At 49.6% G+C, this 19,518-nt stretch overlaps 2 protein-coding genes across 4 annotated transcripts; both read left to right on the top strand.

Moving 5' to 3' along the window:
• The first annotated feature begins 43 nt into the window (after positions 1–43).
• LOC125134105 (protein FAM187B-like) lies at positions 44–17,677 on the top strand. 3 transcript variants are annotated; one of them, XR_007136555.1, is made up of 2 exons: positions 44–99; positions 17,275–17,330. XR_007136555.1 is itself a non-coding variant. In XM_047792995.1 (2 exons), the coding sequence occupies exons 1-2, from the start codon at positions 13,041–13,043 to the stop codon at positions 17,660–17,662; spliced, it is 1,101 nt and encodes a 366-aa protein (XP_047648951.1). In that variant the 3' UTR covers positions 17,663–17,677. The 3 variants fall into 3 exon arrangements, 1 of the variants encoding a protein (XP_047648951.1); XR_007136556.1 differs by lacking the exon at positions 44–99 and adding an exon at positions 8,034–8,330 and having other exon boundaries at positions 17,275–17,336; XM_047792995.1 differs by lacking the exon at positions 44–99 and adding an exon at positions 13,041–13,753 and having other exon boundaries at positions 17,275–17,677.
• On the top strand, positions 4,999–6,906 carry LOC125134106 (protein FAM187B-like). Its single transcript, XM_047792996.1, has one exon. The coding sequence runs from the start codon at positions 5,856–5,858 to the stop codon at positions 6,570–6,572; it is 717 nt and encodes a 238-aa protein (XP_047648952.1). The 5' UTR covers positions 4,999–5,855; the 3' UTR covers positions 6,573–6,906.
• Positions 17,678–19,518: the final 1,841 nt, after the last annotated feature.

The raw sequence follows: 19,518 nt of genomic DNA, 5'->3' as shown, positions 1-19,518 counted from the left end.
AAGAGCACGCCTCCCGCTTTCTAGAAGAAACTTGCTTGACCCACTGTGGATCTCCGAGCCACTCCACCCCCCGTGGCTCTGGGGAATGGATCGACCCAGGTACACAGGGTGAGAACCGAGGGCTGGGCTAAGGGGGTGGGCGGCGGGGAGGGGCTCCTCCACCTCCCTCCCCGGAAGTGGGCTGACCCAGGTGCGCTCCAGCCCCCGAGGGTCGGGACCAAGTGACCAGCCCGCCGGGAGGGCGCCTGCAGACCAGGGTTCCCGTCTGGCCCCCTCCTGCTCGGGTCACACCGAGCGGAGCGTGAATCAGGCGAACCGAGACTCAATTGGGGTGATTCACCTGTTGAGGGAAGCGGGCCCCGCCGCGCACCTGTTCCCTCTCTGCCCACACCCCTCTCCTCGGCTGGCGATGGACCCGCCTAGGTCCACCCTGCGGGGAGGGGCGAGTCTGCGTGAGCTTTGGGCTGGAAAAGGCTAGTTCCTAGCGCCTGCCTTTTCCGCTAGCCCTGGGGGGTTCCTCTCTTCTAGGTGGACGGAGGCGCTGCCGGACTGCCTTCCTCTTAGATAATATAAAGGAGCAAGCGAAGTTCTCGGAAAGGAAGCCTACTCTCCCTTCCCCCGTTTTAGGGACGTCCGAAGGGAATCCAGCCTAGGGAAAGTTGGAATTCTACTTTGGAAATTTTCTCCGCCACCCTCCCCCCCTTTCTTAACTCTTGGTTTGGCCCCGGGGCTTACCTCGCCCCAGGCCTGGCCGGCCTTAAAGGGGCCGAGCGGAGGCGCGAGACTAGGGACGGGATTCTGCCTAAGGATTCCTAGGGACGGGCCACCTGCACCCAGGGCGGGGCAGGAGCGAGACATGGCACCCGGAACCTGGGGCGCTCGGCGCGGCTCTGCTGCCTCCCGATGGTGGCTAGGGGAAGCGCGTCCTGGGGAACACAGCTGCTGAAGCGACTCCTTGGAGCTCGCAAACTGGTTCCTTGCTGGCGGGCTAGGTACCCAGGGATGTTTTGTTTGACCACATCCTGTTAAAATCCAAGTTGGATCACGACCCTCTGCTCAAAACCTTACCGTGTCTCCCCCTCCTAGCAGAAATTGACATAGAGTGGCCTGATTCCTTCCTGACTTCACCCCTCTCCGGCCAGCTCACCCAACTAGAGTCACATTGGCCTCTTCAGCTTTCAAAATGTGCCTCCTACCCTCCCACTTCAGGCCCGTTGCCCCCACCATTGCCGCGGGGGTCGCCTCCACCTCCTTTAGAGCTTTTCTTAAAGGATCGCCTTTGCCGTGACACCTTCCCTGACCACTTTGTATAAAATTTCAATCGGGTTGCGTCCCTCCCTCACTTCTCTTTGGTCTTTTATTGTGGTAAACAATACGTACCATAATTGTAATCATTTTAGCATTTGTAACGGTACGATTCCGTAGCATTAATGACGTTCTCATTGTTGTGTACTCATCATTACTGTCTATAATCTCTTTCATCATCCCCGAGGTAAACGCTGTACCAATTTAGCAATTACTTCGCTCTGCCTTCAGCCCCTGGAAACCTCTGTTCTACTTTCTTTCTCTATCAAATTGCCTATTCTGGGGACTTCATGTAAGCAGAGATCCCAGAATTTTTTTTTTTTTTTTTTTTGCTTTTTAGGGCTGCACCTGCCGCACATGGAAGTTCCCAGCCAGATAGGAGCTACAGCTGCTGGCCTCCGCCACAGCCATGTGGGATCTGAGCCACGTCTGTGACCTACACCACAGCTCACGGCAACACCAGATCCTTAACCCACTGAGCGAGGCCAGAGATGGAACATGCATCCTCACGGATCCTATTTGGGTTCGTTAACTGCTGAGCCACAGAGGGAACTCCGAGATCCCAGAATTCTTCTGTTATACAGCATAACCTGACTTATCCCTATTAACGCATCCCCCACTAGAATGTAAGCTCCAGGAGATCAGGGACTTAACCTGGATCCTTAGGGCCTGGTAGAAAGTGAGTAAGCAATAATTATTTACAGAATAAATGAATGTGCCAGGCACAAGACAGTGAAGTTGCTGGACATGGATTGCTCTAATAAAAGCAGTCTAATAAAAGGTGGATCAAGAAATGAAACATGGGAGTTCCCTTCATGGCTCAGCAGTAATGAACCCGACTAGCATCCGTGAGAAGGAGGGTTGGATCCCTGGCCTCGCTCAGTGTTTTAAAAGATCTGGTATTGCCGTGAGCCGTGCGTAGGTTGCAGATGCAGCTTGGATCCAGCGGTTGTTGGGGCTGTGGTGGGCTAGTGGCTATAGCTCTGATTCGATCCCTAGCCTGGGAACTTCCATATGCCGCAGGTGCGGCCCCCACCCCCCCAAAACAAAGAAAAAGAAATCTCTTGACTGCTTTATAACAGAGTTTGCGATGGAAAGCTCTAATGTCTCATTTTACAAATGGGGGAAGTGAAGCGTAGCAAAAGCCTCAGCAACTAAGGTCAGGTAGCGGGCATAGTGCCCACCGCCATCCTGGTACAACTGATATTTCCCATCCCTGGATGCTGTGGCAAACATGGCTAGTTGCACCAAATAAGCATTTTCTTCTATATCTTTCCTGCATACAAAGCCCCGATTTGGGGGCAGGGGAGCTGCAATAACTTCTGTGGTCAGAGAAGGTTATACTTCCCTAATCCTAGAGACCAAATTCTGACTGGCTTAAATCAATTAGGGGAATTTTCTTTTCTTTCAGAGGTTGGCTTGGATCTGCATGTGGGACCTAATTCTGGACAATGGAACTTTAAGGGAGATCTGATGGGAGGACTTGGGGGATGGTTTTGTTTGTTTGTTTGTTTGTTTGTTTGTTTGTTTGTTTGTCTTTTGGGGGCCACACCTGGGGCATGTGGAGGTTCTGAGAATAGGTGTGGAATCGGAAATGTAGCTGCTGCCCTAAGCCACAGCCACAGCCATGCCAGATCCGAGCTGCCACCTACACCACAGTTCATGGCAATAAGGGATCCTGTAACGCACTGAATGAGGCCAGGGATCCAACCTGTATCCTCGTGGCTCGGTTTCATTACCACTGAGCCACACGGGGAATTCCCTGGGGAATGGTTTTAGGTTTAGGGTATAAAAGAACACTCCTCGGCATAGACGGTGGCTGTGGTAAGCATTATTGACTGCCATTTGCAAAATATTTCCTGGACATGGTAGAATTCCATTGCCTTTGTTGGATTAGTGGTGCCATGGAACCCTTTCTGGCCAACGGTTTATGAGCAAGTGACATTTAAGGCCAGAGCATTTATTTGTAGACATGAGTGACTACAGAGCTCGCTCTTTCTTTTTTATTTTTGGCTGTGCATGTAGCATCCGAATGTTCCTGGACCAGGGATCCAACCTATGCCCCACAGCAGTGACAACACTGGATCCTTAACCCACTGTGCCACTGGGGAACTCCAAAAGCTCTGTTTCTTCCTCCTCTAGCATAAAACTGGAAATGTTCAAGAGGGCAGTTGCTTAATCAAACTGGATCCCTGAGTGATCCGTGTCTAACCCACGAAGGACATGGAGCATGAGTGAGAAGGAAACTTGAGTCATTGAGATTTGGGTGAAGTTTATTATAATAGCAAATAGCCTATCTTGAGTGATACAGAATAGTATCAGGAGCGGGGTGCTTCTGTCATAAATAAAAAATAGACAGAAAGCACAGATAACAAGAAATACCATTTGAAATCAGAAAGATGGGAATTCCTGTCATGGCTCAGCGGAAACGAATCCGACTAGGAACCATGAGGTTTCGGGTTCGATCCCTGGCCTTGCTTACTGGGTTAAGGATCCGGCGTTGCCATGAGCTGTAGTGTAGGTCACAGACACGGCTTGGATCCCGCATTGCTGTGGCTGTGGATGTGGCATAGGCTGGCAGCTACAGCTCCGATTCAGCCCCTAGCCTGGGAACCTCCATATGCCAGGAATGCGGCCCTAAAAAAGCAAACAAAAAAAAAATCAGAAGGATAGAGATTATTGCCAAAGTATTTGGGGAGTACTATTGGGAGGGGGATATTATACTCTTTGAACTCTCAGCTTTAGGGGAAGGAGTTGGAACACACCACAGCTCACGGCAACACCAGATCCTTAACCCACTGAGCGAGGCCAGAGATGGAACATGCATCCTCACGGATCCTATTTGGGTTCGTTAACTGCTGAGCCACAGAGGGAACTCCGAGATCCCAGAATTCTTCTGTTATACAGCATAACCTGACTTATCCCTATTAACGCATCCCCCACTAGAATGTAAGCTCCAGGAGATCAGGGACTTAACCTGGATCCTTAGGGCCTGGTAGAAAGTGAGTAAGCAATAATTATTTACAGAATAAATGAATGTGCCAGGCACAAGACAGTGAAGTTGCTGGACATGGATTGCTCTAATAAAAGCAGTCTAATAAAAGGTGGATCAAGAAATGAAACATGGGAGTTCCCTTCATGGCTCAGCAGTAATGAACCCGACTAGCATCCGTGAGAAGGAGGGTTGGATCCCTGGCCTCGCTCAGTGTTTTAAAAGATCTGGTATTGCCGTGAGCCGTGCGTAGGTTGCAGATGCAGCTTGGATCCAGCGGTTGTTGGGGCTGTGGTGGGCTAGTGGCTATAGCTCTGATTCGATCCCTAGCCTGGGAACTTCCATATGCCGCAGGTCCCCAATTGGGAGGATCTTTGAGAGGCAAAGTCTAATTAGAACTCAGCTTTCATCAAGGATAAGATTAAGGAGTTCCCATCGTGAACCCAACTAGCATCCATGAGGACACAGGTTCGATCCCTGGCCTCCGCTCAGTGGGTTAAGAATCTGGCATTGCCGTGAGCTGTGGTCTGGGTCACAGATGCAGCTCGGATCTGGTGTTGCTGTGGCTGTGGTGTAGGCCAGCGGCTATAGCTCCCATTCAACCCCTAGCCTGGGAACCTCCATATGCCATGGGGGTGGCCCTAAAAAGACAAAAAAAAAAAGGGGATAAGATTAAGATATAACACTAATTAAATCATTATTAACCATTGTTAAGATCTCTGAATGAATTAAGATACTCCCAGGAAACCCTTAAGATTCCAGGTAGACAAATGGCTCAGAATATGGTTTTCCATGGATGCCTGATAGAGTTTAAGGTGCCTGCAATGACAGAGAGAGAAAGCGAGAAAGAGGGAATTATAAGGAACATCATGAACAGAACCGTAGATGAGGTTTTTCTGCGTATGGAGTTGACTGGAGGCTGATAAGAACGCTTAGGTCCCACAGAGGCAGAAAGCAGGCTGAGAAAACTGCGCCTGTGCCAAGGAGGGCATGCCTCTTCCAATGCCACCTCCGCTGTAGCCAAGGAGAACAGTGAAAAGGAGATATTTCCCTGGAGAGCAAAGACATAAGCCACAGGGAGCAAAGGGTTGGGAAGCTCCCCTCCTTCAAGGAGCTGGTTTGGTGCGCATTAAGGAGCCCTCCCCGTCTACAAGATCAGAAGCCCTTGCAGTAGCTTCTCACTGGATTTGAGAAATGGTAGAGACCAGTGTTTTCTGTGGGTCTCCCCCTCTTCCCCTTTCCAACTTTCCCATTGGTATGAAGCTGCTTTGTCCCGTTCCATCACTGTACAATGGGTGTCTGGAGGGCAGATAATTTGAGTTTTTAGTTCACTTGTTCTGACATAGCTTCACGTATCATGCCTCTGCCCAGCTTTTATGGACATTTGAGTTTTCCACCCCATGACCGCCACTAAGCTATTTGATGACATGAGCTGAAGTGGATTCCTGGAAATGCAGTGGCTCGAGGTCCAATCCACTGCCCAGGCCTGATGCCTGAGTTCTGTGGGTGACTTCACAATGCCTGGGTTCCCCGCTTCCTTCTGTAGTCCCAGGCTACCATGCTGGCCATGCTGTGGCTGCTTAGCCTTTCCGTCCGCGCTTCGTGGGCCCAGGTATTAATCAGCTGTGCCTACAAGAATCTCTGTCAGCAGGCCCTCCTCTCAGGCAACGATGTCGTCTTGCAGTGTGACCATCTCAAGGCCCACTGGTACTTCTCTTCCCTCCTGGGGGAGGAGCCTTTGTTGCTGTCCTCGATGCCCAACATACGGAAACTGCCTGGGGGCAGCCTCCAGTTGACCAACCCTCAGCCCTCCCAGACAGGCCTCTATCACTGCCAGGACAGTGACAAAGCCCTCGTGGTGGAATATGAGATTGATTTCCAAGATGTCACCACCCTCCACATTACACACAAAGACCTAGGCCAAAAGCCCCTGCAGAATGAGACCCTGAGTCTAGGTGGCAAGGAGCTCATCTTCACCCACTGGGAGCCCTGGCAGGACTGCAACCTCTGCGGGGAGCCAGGCGAGCGCAAACGCCTGGGGTTCTGCTACATCGAGGAGTCCCTGGAAAAACCCATGCCCTGCAGCCTCTACCTGCGAACAGAGAAGGTGCATAATAGCCGCCTGAGGCCTGAGATGCAGGTGGAAGCCTGCCTGACACGCTGCAACCACATCAAGGAACTCAACCAGCCCTACCTCACCTTTGACATTTCCCAGTTGGGCAAGTTGACCAACAGCATGTGGCTTACCTGCCCCTTGGCCTCCATCTACAGGTGACTGGATCAGGACATCAGCCCTGCCTTTGACCCTCACCCAGTCTTTGTTTCCTGTGCCCCCTTTGGCCAGGGGGTTACCTGCCAATAGAAAAGCAGGGTCTACCTCCTGGCTCAGAAGCCTTCAAGGTCAATCTGTGCAGGAAGGGGGTCCTTTCACTGGCTTGTTCAGGTGTTTATTCAGCAAGAATTCCCTGCTGCCCTGGGCAGGTGATGCTGGGGACATAGCAGTGACCAACAAAGACCTAGTCCCTGCCTTCATAGGCTTCTGATATTCAGGGGTAGACCAAATACAAAATGGGACATTCAGGTCCATGCTCACGTCCACACAGACACTATTGCGGTTTCTTTCTTTCTTTCTTTTTTCTTTCTTTTTCTTTCTTTCTTTCTTTCTTTCTTTCTTTCTTTCTTTCTTTCTTTCTTTCTTTCTTTCTTTCTTTCTTTCTTTCTTTCTTCCTTCCTTCCTTCCTTCCTTCCTTCCTTCCTTCCTTCCTTCCTCCCTCCCTCCCTCCCTTCCTTTCTTTCTCTCTCTCTCTTTTTTTGTCTTTTTAGTGCCACACCCATGGCATATGGAGGTTCCCAGGCTAGAGGTCCAATAGGAGCTACAGCTGCTGGCCTACGCCACAGTCACATCAACATGGGATCCAAGCCGCCTCTGTGACCTACACCATAGCTCACAGCAACGCCGGATCCTTAACCCACTGAGCAAGGCCAGGGATCAAACCCGCATCCTCATGGATACCGGTCAGGTTCATTAACCACGGAGCCACGACGGGAACTCCGACGTTAGTGTGGTTTCTGTCTCTTCACTGGACTCTGACTGATACAATTTGTCCATCAATCCTTGAACCAGTGCTAGGATATCTTAATTATTATACCTTTATAGTAAGTCATGATATCTGTTCTTCAAAATTATCTTCGTTATTCTTGGCCCCTTGTTAAAAAAAAAAAAAAAATGGGAGTTCCCGTTGTGGTGAAGCAGAAACAAATCCGACTAGGAGCCATGAGGTTGAGGGTTTGATCCCTGGCCTTGCTCAGCGGGTCAAGGATCTGACGTTACTGTGAGCTGTGATGTAGGTCACAGATGCGGCTCGGATCTGGTGTTGCTGTGGCTGTGGTGTAGGCTGGCAGCTGTAGCTTCAATCAGACCCCTAGCCTGGGAACCTCCATGTGCAGCAGGTTTGGCCCCAAAAGACAATAAGACAGAAAAAAAATTTTTTCATTTTCTGGTCATTTATTGTATATAAAATATATTTGGTATGACCTCGTGCTTATGTTATTCTTAATATTTCACTATTGAATATAATTCTGCCCTTGGTTTTTAATAGAACTTCATCATATTAAAATTCTTTTTTATTCCTATTTTGCCAAGAGTTTTGAGCCATGAATGAGTGTTGAGTTTTATCAAATGATTTTCCTGCCTCTGCTGAGATGATAATATGGTTTTTCTCCATTATTCTGTTAATGTGGTAAATTACATTGACTGGTGTTCAAATGTAAAGCTAATCCTGCCTTTTTGGGATAAACCCAATTTGGTCACGTTGTTTATCCTTTTTATTTATCATTGGAGGTGGTTTGCTAATGTCTCATTTAGGATATTGTGTTCACATTCATGAAGAAGTGGCCTGATGTTGTCCTTTGTTGTAATGTCCTTATCAGGTTTTGGTATCAAAAGAAATGGCCTAAAGCCTTCAGAATTTTTACAGAAATAAAAAAGATGAATCTGAATCTTTAATGCATCTGAATCACCTTGATACCAGAGGTGAGTGCCGTGTTCCATGTTAGATGAATTAGGTCAAGTTTGTATCATCGGGTTCAATTCTTCCACCTTTCTACTAAATTTTTGTTTGCATGTCTTATTGTGGATTTGTCTGTTTCAACATTTCATACTCTCGGGTTTTGCTTCATCTACTTTGAGGCCTAAACGAACTTAGGGTCATTATGTCTTCCCGTTGGCTGTTTATAAAAGGTCTCTTGTAAATCTCTGTTAATGTTTTGGTCCTTATATCTACTTTTTATTGTTATAACTACTGTATCAATTTTCCTTAAATGTTTGCCTGATATTTCCCTGTGCTTTTTTTTTTTTTTTTTGTCTTTTTGCCATTTCTTGGGCTGTTCCCGCAGCTAGGGGTCCAATCAGAGCTGTAGCCACCAGGCTATGCCAGAGCCACAGCAACGCAGGATCTGAGCCTCATCTGCGACCTACACCACAGCTCAGAGCAATGCCAGATCCTTAACCCACTGAGCAAGGCCAGGGATCGAACCCGCAACCTCATGGTTCCTAGTCGAATTCGTTAACCACTGTGCCACGACGGGAACTCCTCCCCATGCTTTTATTTTCAACTTTTCTATATTCTTGTATTTAAGGTGAATTTCTTTTAAGCAGTATATATTTTTGTTTTGATATTACGACTGAAAATCTTTGTCTTTTAATTGGAGTGTTTAATGTAATTATTGACACGGTTGGGTTTAAATCTACCATCTTCCTATCTGTTGTTTTACTTATTCTGTCTCTAGTGCTTTTGTCTTTTCTTGCTTTTGGAGTCACTAAGTCCTTTTTAAAATTATTAGTCCATTTTTCCTCTCTTAGTTTATTAGATATGCATTCCTTTATTATTCTTTTATTATTTGTCCTATAAATTACATTAACCATCACTCATTGAATGTAATATAAAATTGTATGTGTACCATTTCCTAGACAATGCAGAGAACTTAACGACTCTTTAGCTCCATTTATTCCTCTTCTGTTTGTTGTACTCCTATTATCAGGTATTTTTATTTTACATATATTTTAAACCCTATGACATTTTAAAACACTCTCAATATTAATTTAGTTTTAAACACATATTTATTCTTCTGGTGCTTTTCATTCCTGTACTACCTTGCTTCGGTGAGGACTTATTTTCCTGCTGCCTGGAGAATTCTCTTTTGTATAACCTTTAGTGTGTTCTGCTGTGGTGAATTCTCTGTTTTCTTCTGAAAGCATCTTTATTTTTTTGCCTCCATCTTTGAAGGAAATTTCATTGTGGCATAAGATTCTATATGTAGAATTTTAGATTGGTGGTCATTTTCTCTTAGTGCTTTGAAGCTGCCAGTCTTCTGAAAAGCTTCTGAAAAGTTCTGTTATTTCTTTTTAAAAGTCAAGGTAGAGTGTTATTTTTGCTTTGAAAGTGGTGTGTCTTTTTGTCACTGCAATGGCTTAGGTCGCTTCGGTGGTTCAGGTTCAGTCCCTGGCCTGGGAACTTTTCGATGCTTCAGGGATGCCCGCCCTCCACCCCCGCAAAAAAAGTAGTTATCCTGCCTGGTGAATTCTTAATTTCACAAATTTTATTTTTTACTTCTAGTATTTCCATTTGATTCTTCTATATACATTCATAATTTCTCATCTTGTCAGCCCTTAGACATATTAATCATAATTATCTTAAAGGTCGCACTTGTTCTTAGCAAGAGGGTATTCTGATATGTTACTCAACTGTAGCAAGAAGCAGAAATCACACACGGATTATTTAAAGAATAGCATGGAATCTGGAGTCTTATATGAAATCTCTTGGATTTTACATGTTGGTCTCACTGATTTAAATATTCTAAAAAACACCCTAGGGAGGCCAATTAATACATTTCTTCAGGCTGGATCCAGCCAGTGTGATGTCTCACCTAGATAAAGTGAGAATTTCTCACAGTGTCCTCATAGCCCTCTGTTTACCTGTTTAGACAAGGTTCTCTGGGCTGAAGAGAGAGACAGAGAGAGAGGGAGATCAGATGGGGGTGGGGATGTGTCTCCGAGAATCTTTATAAAGTTCGGGGAAGCCGTCAAAGATGCTCAGTGGTCGCGTAAATCTATGAGCAGAAGGGATGTGTGACCCCCTTTCCCCGGAGGGTCAAGATACCCAGCAGCAAGACACCATAGAGGAAACAGTTTCAGAGTCTAAGCAAGTCGCTTATGCCACATACAGCCTGGAGAGGTCCCCACATGGGGCAGGAGCATGACAAAACATGCTCCCAGCCATTAGGAGCCAGGTAGAGGGAGGCAGGCTGTCTTAGCAAAAACCTAGAGGAACCTCTGATCCCACCCACTTGGGACTCTCCCTCGAGTCTGTTCCTCCTTAGTCATCTGGCCTCCACAACTTTTTTTTTTTTTTAAATGATTTTTGTTTTTCCCATGATAGCTGGTTTACAGTGTTCTGTCAATTTTCTACTGTGCAGTAAGGCGACCCAGTCACACATACATGTATACATCCTTTTTTCTCATATTATTATACTCCGTCGTGTGTGACTAGATCCCGTTCCCGGTGCTACACAGCAGGATCTCACTGCTTATCACAACTCTGCTTATACTAATCTGGCAGCCGTGTCAGGGTCCAGGCCTCTCCTGGACATATCCTTCCTTTAAAACCTCCTCATGGCTCTTTATCTCACCTCATCTGGGTGTTTGTGAAATGCAGAGGGTGCTCAGACTCCTCTCTCTCAAAATAACTTGCCCTACACACCAGCCTCTCACATTCCATCCCCTTTTCCCTGCTTTATTTTCTGCTTTAGCAATTATTATCCTCATCACTCAAGAAACCACACCCGTGGACCCTGCTGTGTAGCACTGGGCACTATGTCTGATCACTTATGATGGGGCAGGATAATGTGCGAAAAAAGAATGTATTCATGTATGTGTGACTGGGTCACCTCGCTGGGCAGTAGAAAATTGACAGAACACTGTAAACCAGCCATCACGGAAAAAATAAAAATCATTATAAAAAATAAATGAAATAATGGCCGACTCCATGGCAGGCGCTTTGGAAAAAAAGAAAAGAAAAGAAACCACACTTGCGAATTCACCGACTCGCTAAAATGTATTTGGAACCCCCAAGTCAACACCCACAGTGCTTCCAAAGTCATTTGCAGACATGCGCAGAGTGGTGAGAAAATTGAGTCACCTCATAATGCACATTCCTTAGCTGAGGTCAAACAAGGTGACACTCTGCCTTCTTGTCTCCGTTCCCATACCCTGTTAGCAAGTATCCTTTTCACGGTCTATTTAATGCCACATTTTTGGTTTTGGTTTTGGCTTTTTGCACTTTCTACTGGTGATTTTGCTGTTTACAGTGGCTCCCAAGCATGGAACTGAAGGGTTCCCAAGTGCAGGAAGGCTGTGGTGTGCCTTACAAAGAGAAGGCAATGCTTATTAGCTTTGTTCAGAAATGAATTAGCAATACTGTTGGCGACAACTTCAGTGTTGATGAATCAGCAATGTATCTTAAGTGTCTTTCAACAAAAACATACGTAGGAATTCCCATCTGGCTCATCGGTAACAAATTCGACGAGTATCCATGAAGATGTGGGTTCAATCCCTGGCCCTGCTCAGTGGGTTAAGGATCCAGCATTTCCATATGCTGCAGTGTAGGTCGCAGACAAGGCTCGGATCTGGCGTTGCTGCAGTGTAGCTCCGATTGGACCCCTAGCCTGGGAACTTGCATATGCCAAGGGTGCAGGCCTGAAAAGCAAGCAAGCAAACAACATAAAAAAAAAACCCCAAAACATGCATAAAACAAGGTTAAGTGTTGATCAGCTGACAAAAACGCTAGGCCAAAGTCTTATAGAACTCAAAGCTTGTATTTCTCCCAGGACCAAGGTTTCACTATTTTTTAAGTCAGTGACTTTATAGAACATTTCTCCATGAATGACGAGAATTTAGGATATCTGATGTTATATATTATATATTTATTATCTGTCTCTTCCACGAGAAGGTAAGCTTAAGGAGGCCAGAGGTTTCGTTTAACCCATTCACTGCTTTGATTAGAATAACGGCCAGCACGTGGTAGGAATTCAGGAAACATTTTTGAAAGGAGTGAACAATGGCAGGTCAAGCTGGACCATAAATTTTTTTTTGACAATAATTATTTTTGAGAACTGAGGAGGAGTTTAGGAAACGGTTGTGGGAAAGGAGCCATTGAGAAAAATATTCATTTGTTTAAAATGAATTGAGTCATACAGATATCTATGGGAAGACCAGAATGTGCAAAGGTCCTGGGGCAAGAACTCTTGGCTTGTCTGCTATGTTCAGGGGACAGTAGGGAGGCTAGCCTGGCTGGAGCAGGTGGGGAGGGAGCAGGAGGTCAGAATGGAAGCAAAGAAGATGTATTCACCTCTCCATCCCCAGCACTAAGAAGTGTGCCCAGAACATAGTAGGTGTCCAGAAAAAAGTGTGTTGAATATTCACACGTGGCATTTTAATGCCAAAGCCAGGGGGTGGTAGAGAAAATCCTGAAGAGACCGTTTAAGTTTTCTCCTACCTCAGCAGAGTGGGGGGTGTAGAATAGAAACGAAATAGGATTGTTCACTTGTCACAGAACAAATGTGGGAATTGTGACCTCACACCCCCTGGGGTGAATTACAAGCTGCCCAGGGCTGAGGCCAGAGTTTCATGGGCGACCTCACAAAGTCCAGGGCAGTGCCCAGCCCATTGCCAAAGTCCCAGTCCACCATGCTGACCTCCCTGTGGCTGCTGCTCAGCCTCGCTGTCCCAGTGCAAGGGTCCTACTTTTCCATCAGCTGTCCCAGTCGCCGGCATTGCCAACGGGCCCTTCTCTCAAACAATGACATCATGCTGCACTGCAATACCTCTGGGGCACAGTGGCACTTCATCTTCCTGCAAAACAAGGCCATCTGGGTGTACAACCCCGCCAGCACGTCCAACATGGAAACAATGCCTGATGGCAGCCTTCTCATCAGAAACCCATTGTCCTCGCAGACCGGCTTCTACAGCTGCCAGGACCAGGAGGGCCGGAAGGTGGTGCAGTATGATATCGACTTCCAGGATGTCGAGACCATGCATATCACGCACAAAGACCTGGGCCAGAAGCCTCTGCAGAATGAGACCCTGAGTCTAGGTGGCAAGGAGCTCATCTTCACCCACTGGGAGCCCTGGCAGGACTGTAACCGCTGTGGGAAGCCAGGTGAGCGCAAACGCCTGGGGTTCTGCTACATCGAGGAGTCCCTGGAAAAACCCATGCCCTGCTGGCTCTACCTGGGAGATATGAAGCTTCGGTCCCGCCGCATGAGGCCAGAGATGCAGGTGGAAACCTGCCACGTCCCATGTACATCATTAAGTGCGGAACATGTCACTTTTGACGACTTCGAGCTCAGTGAGAATTCAGAATCTGCTTGGCTCACCTGCCCCTTAGGATCCATCTACAGGTGATGGAAGCAGGTACCAAGCCCTGCCCTTGGCCCCCAGCCCGGCTCCACCCATCTTTGTGGGAGCCTTTGTGGTTAATCTGTGCGGAGAAGGAGGAGTTCTGCGTGGATCGGCCCCCCCAGGCTCTCTCCACTGACTTCTTTGGATGCTCCTTTGGCAAGAATCTCCTGGTGCCCAGAGTCAAACACAGGTAGAACCAGGACAGCTGGCATTCAGGGAGGGCCTGGTGGACGCTGTGCCCAGCCTTGGTACAGTGGACACGGTGGCCATCAGACAGCTGCGGGCCTGGCCCTTAGAAAGCCCCCAGCCAAGTGGGGAGACAGCCCAGGGTGGTGGCTGGGACTGGGATGACAGAAGCCCAGGCGAGTGATGAGAGTGTGTTGGGGGGGCAGCCCGGAGAAGCTGGGAGATTCTGAAGCCTCTGACTCATCTGGGAAAGTCAGCAAGCTGCGGGAGGGGAGGATGTGCCCCAGGGGTGCCCATCAAGACCTGCCCACCCCTCCTGGAGCTCAGCTTCATGTTCTTATCTTCCAGCCTGGACCCCCTGGGAAATCTCCTTCTCCCCTCGTTTATCCCCCCAGCCCGCCTGTAATCAGAACGACAACCACTCGCAGTGCTGCGAGCTCACCACGGGCTGGTCCTTGGGAAAACGCTGTTTATAAACCACATCCTCGGGAGTTCCCACCGTGGCTCAGCGGTAATGAACCCGACTAGTATCCATAAGGAGGCGGGTTTTATCCCTGGCCCTGCTCAGTGGGCTAAGGGTCTGCCATTGCCACAAGCTGCAGCGTAGGTCGCAGATGCAGCTTGGATTCAACCCCTAGCCCGGGCTTGAATGTGCCATAGGTGCGGCCCTAAAAAGTCAAAAACCAAAATGAAATAAGATAAGTCACATCCTCTTCCATCCCTCTTCCTGCTCCCAGGAGCTGTAAACTCCAGGGAGGGGAACTGCTGTTCAGAGCGGTGCCGTGGCAGGAATCCGTGGCAGCAGGTGGCAGCGTAGACCCTACATCTCACATCCTTGGCCATGGGCCCGCCTGGCCCTCCTTCCCCCCTTGCCAGCTGGGGCCCTCTCTTGCCATCAGGGAGCCCGAGCAGCCTCTTGGGCGCTCTGGGCCCATCTGGTTTTCTTTTCCTTGTAGCAGAAGCTGCGGCTTCTCTTCTCCTCTCTCTCTGTCTCCCTTCCTCATTTCTTCCTCCTCCTTTATGTACAAGAGCCACTCTTTCAAATGGCCCGCAATTCAGAAACCCCTGAATGAGCCTCCCATCTAGACAGGGACACCCACACTCCGTGTCCTTAGCCGGACAGGGAGAACCCAACTGCCCATTTCAGGGAACTTGAGATAAAAAGAGAGGGCAGCGAGGCTTCCAGAATTGCCGTGTCTCTCGGGAGCCGAGGGGAGTGACATTTCATGTAAGGTGTCTGACTGGGACTCTGGATTCAGCCAGGCCTGGGTTCCAGTTCCAGCTCTGCCACTTTCCTGTTGCGTGACTTGGAGCCTGTGGCTTCTCTCTAGGCCTCGGTTTCCCTATCCCAGTACATGGGTCGTGTTCGTTGCCTATGGCTGCCGTAGCAAAGTACTGCAAACCGGGTGGCTTAAAACAACAGAATTTTCTTCTCCTACAGTTCTGGAAGCCAGAGTCTGATTAAAGTGTCATGTACCCTCTGAGACCCTGGGTAGCGTGCGTCCTCGTCTCTTTCTAGCTGCTGCTGGTGGCCAGCAATCCTTAGCCTGCCTTGACTTTTTTAAAAAAATTAATTCATTCATTGATTTATGTCCTTTTTCAGGATCCCACCTGCGGCATATGGACGTTCCCAGGCTAGGGGTTGAATCGGAGCTGCAGCTGCTGGCCTGCACCACGGCCAGAGCCACGCAAGATCCCAGCCGCATCTGCGACCTACACCACAGCTCACAGCAACGCCAGATCCTTAACTCACTCAGCGAGGCCAGGGATCAATCCCGCGTCTTCATGGATCCTGGTCAGGTTTGTTACCGCTGAGCCACGATGGCACCTACCCCTCCAGCCTCTGCCTCTGTCACCACCTGCTGCTCTCCCACGTGTCTGGGTCTCTGTCTCTTCTTTTCTCAGGAGGATACAGATCTCTTTGGATTTAGGGCACACCTGACTCTGGTCTAACTTAACTAAGTCCCTCTGCAACCATCCTTTCCCCAAACAAGGTCGCCCTCGGCTCTGAGGTTCAGGTTAAGACGTGAATTCGAGGAGGACACCATCCAGCTCTGCGAAGAGGTCTCGCTGGCCCCAGCCTTGGGGGGTCATTGTGATCTCAGAGGGCGCCAAACCTGTAAAGACACTTCCGACAGCGTCTGACACAGGGTCCCACACTCCGACAGGTGTCACTATTGCGTTTGTGGTCACGGGCCTTGTCGATGCTCTCTGTCGACAGTCCCCTCTGTCCTCCAGACCTGATGGGCACGGCACATGCCTGATTCACTTATCCATTGACCAGCTTTTTCGCCGAGCATTTATAAGCCAAACACTGCTCTAGGTACCTGAGGTGCAAGGAAGAACAAACTAAAAAAAGATTTCCTGCCCTCACGGAGTGATAAACCAAGTATATGAATAAAACACATGGCGTCTTAGATGGTGATAAAGGCCGGGAAGGGGAATGGGAGGTGAGGGGGGTGTGAAAGTCTTAAAGGATGGGTCTGGGAAGGTGTCTCTGAGCAGGTGCCGTTCAGCTGAGACTGAGAGGAGATAAGTGAGCCCTGTGCCCTGAGGGAGAATGTTCTAAGACCAGGGCACAGCCAGGACAAAGGCCTGAGGCAGGACTTGCCCAGCATGGTGGAGGGAACATGTAGGAGCATGTAGGCGGTCTGTGTGGTGGGGGGAGAGGGGGTGGGAGGGAGCGGGGGAGGGGGGGCCAGGCAGGTAAAGAGGGGCAGGCATCCTTTAGGGACTGTGTTTGCTAATGCCTCCAGACCCCCTGAGGTCGGTGCAGTCATGACACCCCAGGTTTCAGATGAGGAAATAGAGCCTTAAAAAGCTAGAGGCAGGAGTTCCCTTGGCTCAGCGGGTTACGACTCATATCCATGAGGACGCAGGTTCGATCCCTGGCCCCAATCAGTGGGGACAGGATCCTGCGTTGCCACGAGCTTCAGTGCAGGTTGAAGACACAGCTCGATCCTGCATCACTGGGGCTGTGGTGTAGGCTGGCAGCTGCAGCTCCTATTCAACCCCTAGCCTGGGAACTTCCATATGCCGCAGGTGCAACTCTAAAAAGCAAAGTAAAATAAAATAAAATAAAATAAAAAGAGGAAGAGAGAGAAAGAGCTAGAGGCATTTGGCCAGGGGCCCTGCAGTAAGGGGCCGGGCTCTGGGAGCCACCAGCAGTCCTGCCCCCACCCTCCCCTTGCTCACTGCTCAGCAGCACGTCCTTGGAGGGGGTGCTCCGTTTGCTGTTCCCAGGGGGAAGGGTGTAGCCACCTCCCTCCCCTTTCAGACGTCAGCACCCCCTTTTTCTCTGGGGCGCTGCAGCTGACCTTGTCCTCCTTTGCAGGCCCATCACCTGGGAAGCCAACAGCATCCCCCTGACCTGGAAGGGCCAGCTCTCCGGCCAGGATGTAAACACGGTCCTGGACACCTCCAATGGCGGCAGTCGGCTGCAGGTGTTCCAGGGGGCCATTTACGAGTGCTTCCTGCAGCAGGAGCTCACGGCTCGGTTCAACCCCAGGTCCAAGTTGGACGTTCTGGCATCTCTGAACACAGAGGACCTTCAGCAACAGCCGGGGGTAGAAGAGGCCTGGAAAGGCAAGGCTGACTCCGTCCTCAAGGGGCTGAAGCTGATGCTGCTGCTGGGCACGGGCCTGGGCCTGCTTGGGGTGCTCTTCAAACTTTTCCATCCTTCCTGGGGCCGGAGGAGGGACCAGCTGCTGGTGGTGAAATAAAGCAAGCCCTCGGGGTCTCTTGTGCCTTCATCGCCTCACCTGTCCTCCCATAGCCCCTGCCTTGGGCCCACTCTCCTCACTCTGAACACGTATGGACCCAAACAGACCCAGGGCCACTGACCTCTCCCTGGTCTGGGTTCTGTTCTGTTAACTCCATCGCAATCCCCACTGCACAGCTGAGGAAACTGAGGCTGGACTCCCTGCCTTGTGATTGGAGGTAGAGGGGCTCCCATTCAAACTCAGGTTGCCCAGCTCAAGGCCTGCACGCTTCGCAGAGCAGAAGGGAGGGGTGGGATGAGGTGATTTGGGGGGCGAGCCTCTGGGGGTGTAAACTATAGGCCACTTTGCTCACCACACACTCTCAAGAACAAGGGTGGGGATGGGAGTGGGTCCCCCAGGCCCCCAGGTCTGCACTGGGCTGCAGCCCTTCTCTTCCCATCGCTGGCCCCACCCTGCCTCAAGTGTGCCCAGGGCCTCCCAGCCTCGCCACAGCTCCCCCAAGTCAGAGGTGCCACCAGGCAGCAGTTACGTGTGTGACTCTTCCTGGCTTTTTCGGTGGAGAAAGCCCCCTCAGATGCCCTGAGAAGGGGACACAGGCCCTTCCCCTGGGACCAGGTGCCAGGCCTGGCCCAGGACCTTTGGGAATCACCAGGCCCAGCCATTCCCATAAATGTTAGATACTGTTTAGCAGAGTGCAAGAGTGAGAAATAAAATATTAATGCCCTCTAAAATGCCCTGGCCTGGTAGTCCCCTGTGAAGCAGCAACAAGGCAGATCTAAAACGTCCGGAACAGAACGCTGTTGCCAAAACACCTAAGCCTTCACGTGGTACCCGAGATGCCTGGTCCTGTAGAGCGTGGAAGTCCTGGAGAACGAAAGAGGGTCCATCGAGGGAGTTCCCGTTGTGGCTCAGTGGAAATGAACCCGACTAGTATCCACGAGGATGAGGGATCCATCCCTGGCCTCACTCAGTGGGTTAAGGATCCTGGTTGCCGAAAGCTACGGTATAGGTCTCAGATGTAGCTCGGATCCCGAGTTGCTGTGGCTGTGGTGTAGGCCAGCGGCTACAGCTCTCTTTCGACTCCTAGCCAGGAAATTCCATATGCTGCAGGTGCGGCCCTAAAAAGCAAAAAAGGGGGGGGGGGGCGGAGGGTCCATGGGGAAGCAGAAGCAGAGAATAATGAAAATAATAGCAGACCCTTTGCAATTCCTGCTGTGGTCAGAACCCACACCCTTCACAAACACTGTGTCCTCCTGGCCGCCCATGAAGCTAGGCTGGCTTTGCACTTCATTTTGTAGCTAAGGACATCAACACAGGCGGCTGGGGCAAGCTGCCTGAGGTCACACAGTGAACTTGGGAAGGGGCCAGCGATGGGAGAGCGAAAAGGGGCTTCTGGGCATCCCCCAGACACACCGATAGAGTATCTTCTATCTCCTTGTTGATATGTTCTATTTTCATATTTGCTTTTTGGGGAATTTCACCCGAGACACCAGGGTTGCTAACTCAGTGGCCCCCATGAGCAAAGCCAAAAAGCGGGGACAGGCCTTGGGAGGTTTCTGCTCTGTAGGAGGTCTTACACTTGGTCGATGGGGCAGTGGGGGAGGGGTACTGATGGGCCTGGGCAATAAAATTCTGACAAAAAGGAACCTGTAGGCCTGGTTCTTCTGAAAGTCCCACGTGGTTCCGGAAACTGAGTATATTTGAGTGAAACTGTCCAATGTATGAATGTAGGCTCAAAAATGTTTTCAAACACAATGCCAGCAAAATAAGATACATTTGCCAGCTAACTTCAGTCCATGGGTGTTCGTTCATGAGCTCTTGCTTCAGCCTTTATGGGGGTCAGGTGTTCACATTTC

Source organism: Phacochoerus africanus, chromosome 8 (genome assembly GCF_016906955.1).
Source record: "Phacochoerus africanus isolate WHEZ1 chromosome 8, ROS_Pafr_v1, whole genome shotgun sequence".
NCBI lineage: Eukaryota > Metazoa > Chordata > Mammalia > Artiodactyla > Suidae > Phacochoerus > Phacochoerus africanus.
This window is presented reverse-complemented; position numbering and strand designations above follow the sequence as displayed.